This window comes from Leuciscus leuciscus (genome assembly GCF_965113295.1).
Source record: "Leuciscus leuciscus genome assembly, chromosome: 20".
NCBI lineage: Eukaryota > Metazoa > Chordata > Actinopteri > Cypriniformes > Leuciscidae > Leuciscus > Leuciscus leuciscus.
Window position 1 is genome coordinate 2,591,652 of NC_138744.1, and position 3,450 is coordinate 2,595,101.

The window sequence follows — 3,450 nt, forward strand, 5'->3', positions numbered from 1 at the left end:
CGCAAGAATTCTGGATTACCAAGGTACCAGAGAGCCACCACAGAGCCAGATCTTACGTCACTGTATACATCTCATGTTGCCCAGCAACGCTAGCGTGGCAGCGCCAAACACAAACACGCCAGGCTTGTTCGAGATGGTTCGGCTTCTCGCAGACCGATCGGCTCATGACATCAAAGCACTGCGAAAGCGATCCAAAAGCACAAGGAGTCGTATGCTCTCCAAACACTCCCGCAGCTCCGGTCGGTCCGTGCCGCTCCGATGCATCTCGAACGAGCCTTCCATCAACAATGGAGGTCGTTGCGTTACTATTGATGCTCATGGCTTTGCGAACCTACATCGGCATCCAAACACGGCGAATCCAACGTGTTCGTGCAGCTCGCCGTAACTTGCATAGACGGAGATTACAATCAAGCTGCTATTAGCTCGATTAGCTGCTATTTGAAAAATGGCGGTCACAAGTTTCTGTTCGTCTTGTTGGTCACGGTAACCCCGCCCCCAGCCCCTGACGCAAGCGGTTCTTACTTCTAGACCAGCAATGTTTTTTGGTGCTACTTAAGAACCACTTTTCCTGGTTCAGAGCTGGTGCTTTGGGTGTCGAAAAACAAAGAACCGATTTGAAACTAGGCTCTAGCTCCGAACCAGCACCAGCACTGCCTTGGTGGGAAAGGGTTAACAAGTCAGTTTATTTGGCGAATTAAACTTGTGAGGTAACGCAGCACTGTTTCACTTGGTCTATCACACTAAACTGCATTTGAGTGTGTTGAAAGTTATAATGTTATTCTATGTGTTTGTTTGTCTGTATGAGACTAGCAGTAAGCTAGATGAACATTAGAATAACATACTGATCATATTCTAACATTTCATCATGTTGAGCTATATAACATTGATTAGTTTTATGTACATTTGCTCACCTGTCTAATAAAGTACATGCAAGACGTCTCGGTCGAGTCGAAGTTTGTCACGGACGTGGAGCTCTCGGCATCTCCAAAACACCACACCGATATTGATCCTCGTTTTAGTTCTCCTTTTGTCCCAAAGTCTACTTGCCATGGTCCATAATGTTTGAACGAAACAACTCCATGAGCGTGCCGCTAGACGTAACGCAGTTGTCGCCATGGTTACTATGGCAGTACGAGCGGAAACCAGTGATAACGCGGATATTACGTCATTATTTAAAATTGGAATTTCTCTGAAATTAAAAATCTTTGGGAACTTTTGGGATACTGAAAGTACACAACTACAGGAAATATATATATATCACACTTTGCAAGTGATTTTTGGTTATTTTATTACAAAAATCGTACATATTGTAGCTTTAAACACCTTACAAGAAAACCAACACGTTTTTAAATCTTTTTTTTTTGCATTTTGATTCCGTGTTAACTGTAGCAACAAACTGTCAGAATAATATACCCATTTGTTGACATTTAGCGAGAAACCGTATAATTTAGAAAATAAAATCTTATGTCTACCTTCAACAATAAGGGTGTCCTCCCTTGAGATGTAGCCACACCCTCCAGTGTCATATTGCATCAACCAAAACCATTTTATCATTTAAAGAAATAGTGTATCTTTAATTAAAGGCCATTGTCATGCTCTTAAAGGGTTAACCCATTGAGCACAGTAAATCAAACTAAACGGCCCACTTCGCCTGCATTCACCCTACATTTATTTTTAAGAGTGCATTTACTATTGGAAGCTATGGCCAAAAAGCCTCTGAAAAGAGCAAGAAAAAAAAACATGGGAATGTTCAGGTTATGAAATATACTTTAATGTAGGACACATACAAAGAATACACAAGGAAAATCATGATTATCCTATTTGAGTCTGCCCTCCCACCATATCCGACTCCCTCATCTGTGACTCCCTCCGCATGGTTTCTTGGGGAACGGTCCGGTCTTCTCCCACAGACTTGGAGTAGTAATACCAATCACACCGAGAGCAATTATCTCTCCAGCATTCCCACTGAGTTTACTCTCCTCATCTGAACCCATTCCCAGATCATCCTCCTTCTCATGAACCACCACCGCACGTCCCAGAATGGAATAAGGCCCAAAGAGCTTGGCGTCTGGAAGCGTCAGGAACTGCCTTATAACTCCTCGCTCGGAAGCAAAGTTGCCCAGGTCTCCAGGATGATGAGGGTGGTCAACGCCGTTTGGATTATAATGAGGACCAACAGTGATGCAGCCTTGACTGAGGTCTCCATACTGATGGATGTGCATGGCACGCTCTTGACGATCGGTGGCAGGCAAACCACGGAGGTTGATTTTCACTTCTAAATCTCCATTGGGGAAGAGCTGCTTGAAGAGGATTTGCCCAAAGATCTTTGGCTGGTTACGTGGCAAATTGGGGCTGGGAGTTACTTCACAAGTGGCATAGATTGTGTTGTCGAACTCCACGACTTCCGGCTGTGGAGCTTCAGGCAAACAAGCTGGATATTTGGAGAACTCTCCTCCTTGTATATGCAGCGCCAGCAATATCAGAGGGAATATTAGGATGATTTTCTCCATGTTGATCTTTAAAGCCTACAATGAAGAGTGGATTCAGTCAAATCATGCCGTTTGGTTTAAGGATGTAATATTTTTGATAAAAGGTCAAAGCTTTGAGAATGGAAGTTGCATTAGGTAAAATAGCACAACCAGATTAGTTTGAAAACATTACATTCTTGCACTTAAGTATATTTTTTATAGCTTTATTTTCAATAATATGTACTTCTTTTTAAAGCATGCTAAAGTGTACTTTTTTCACAAGGACAGGTCAAATAAAAGACAAGATCTATACTTTTGCCTAAACTAACTTTTTTTTAGTTGTACTAAATCAAGTCAGTTGATGGAGAAAATGGAATGGAGAAAAAAACAAAACACAAGCCTAAAACAGCAAAGGTGCATTACCGTATAGCTGAAAAGTTGTCCTCAATCCGTGTGGAGCCTGAATAGTGCAGTCACAAAAACACTACAACGCTTAATCCGTGTGCAGTCCTGACCTGGGGTTGAGAGAATCACACTTTTGGCTGCTCTTTTAGGAACTCATGTTGAGCTACAAGTTAACCATGATAGTCTGTTAGTCACTAATTAAGTTCACCTGTGTTTCATTTAGCTCCCTTTGTTTGCCTGTTTATATATAGCACTCAGTTTGTTCAGTTCTTTGTCTTGCATTGCACAATGTGTTCTCCATTGTAGATTATCTCCATTGTTTTGTGTTTATTAAAAGAAGTACTGCTATGGATTCATCTTCACTTCATTTGGTGGCTCATTTGTGACTCATTAATTCTTAGTGTACAATTCCACTTGACGTTCATGCTTGACACCACTTCTCATAGCAGATATTCATCTCACATAAGTGAATAGCTGACAGTTCTTCTTTTTCATGAAGCCATTTCTACAGACTCTGATGTACCAAGCCTGACAAGCCTATATTACACATACAATTGGACTGCTATTTAATTGTCTT

General features: G+C 41.6%; 1 protein-coding gene across 1 annotated transcript; it reads right to left on the reverse strand.

Moving 5' to 3' along the window:
• Positions 1-1,853: 1,853 nt before the first annotated feature.
• Positions 1,854-2,510, reverse strand: LOC309484619 (extracellular superoxide dismutase [Cu-Zn]-like; the record flags this gene model as incomplete). The annotated part of the gene is made up of 1 exon (XM_082150946.1): positions 1,854-2,510. One exon carries the CDS (start codon positions 2,508-2,510, stop codon positions 1,854-1,856), a length of 657 nt encoding a protein of 218 aa, XP_082007072.1.
• Positions 2,511-3,450: the final 940 nt, after the last annotated feature.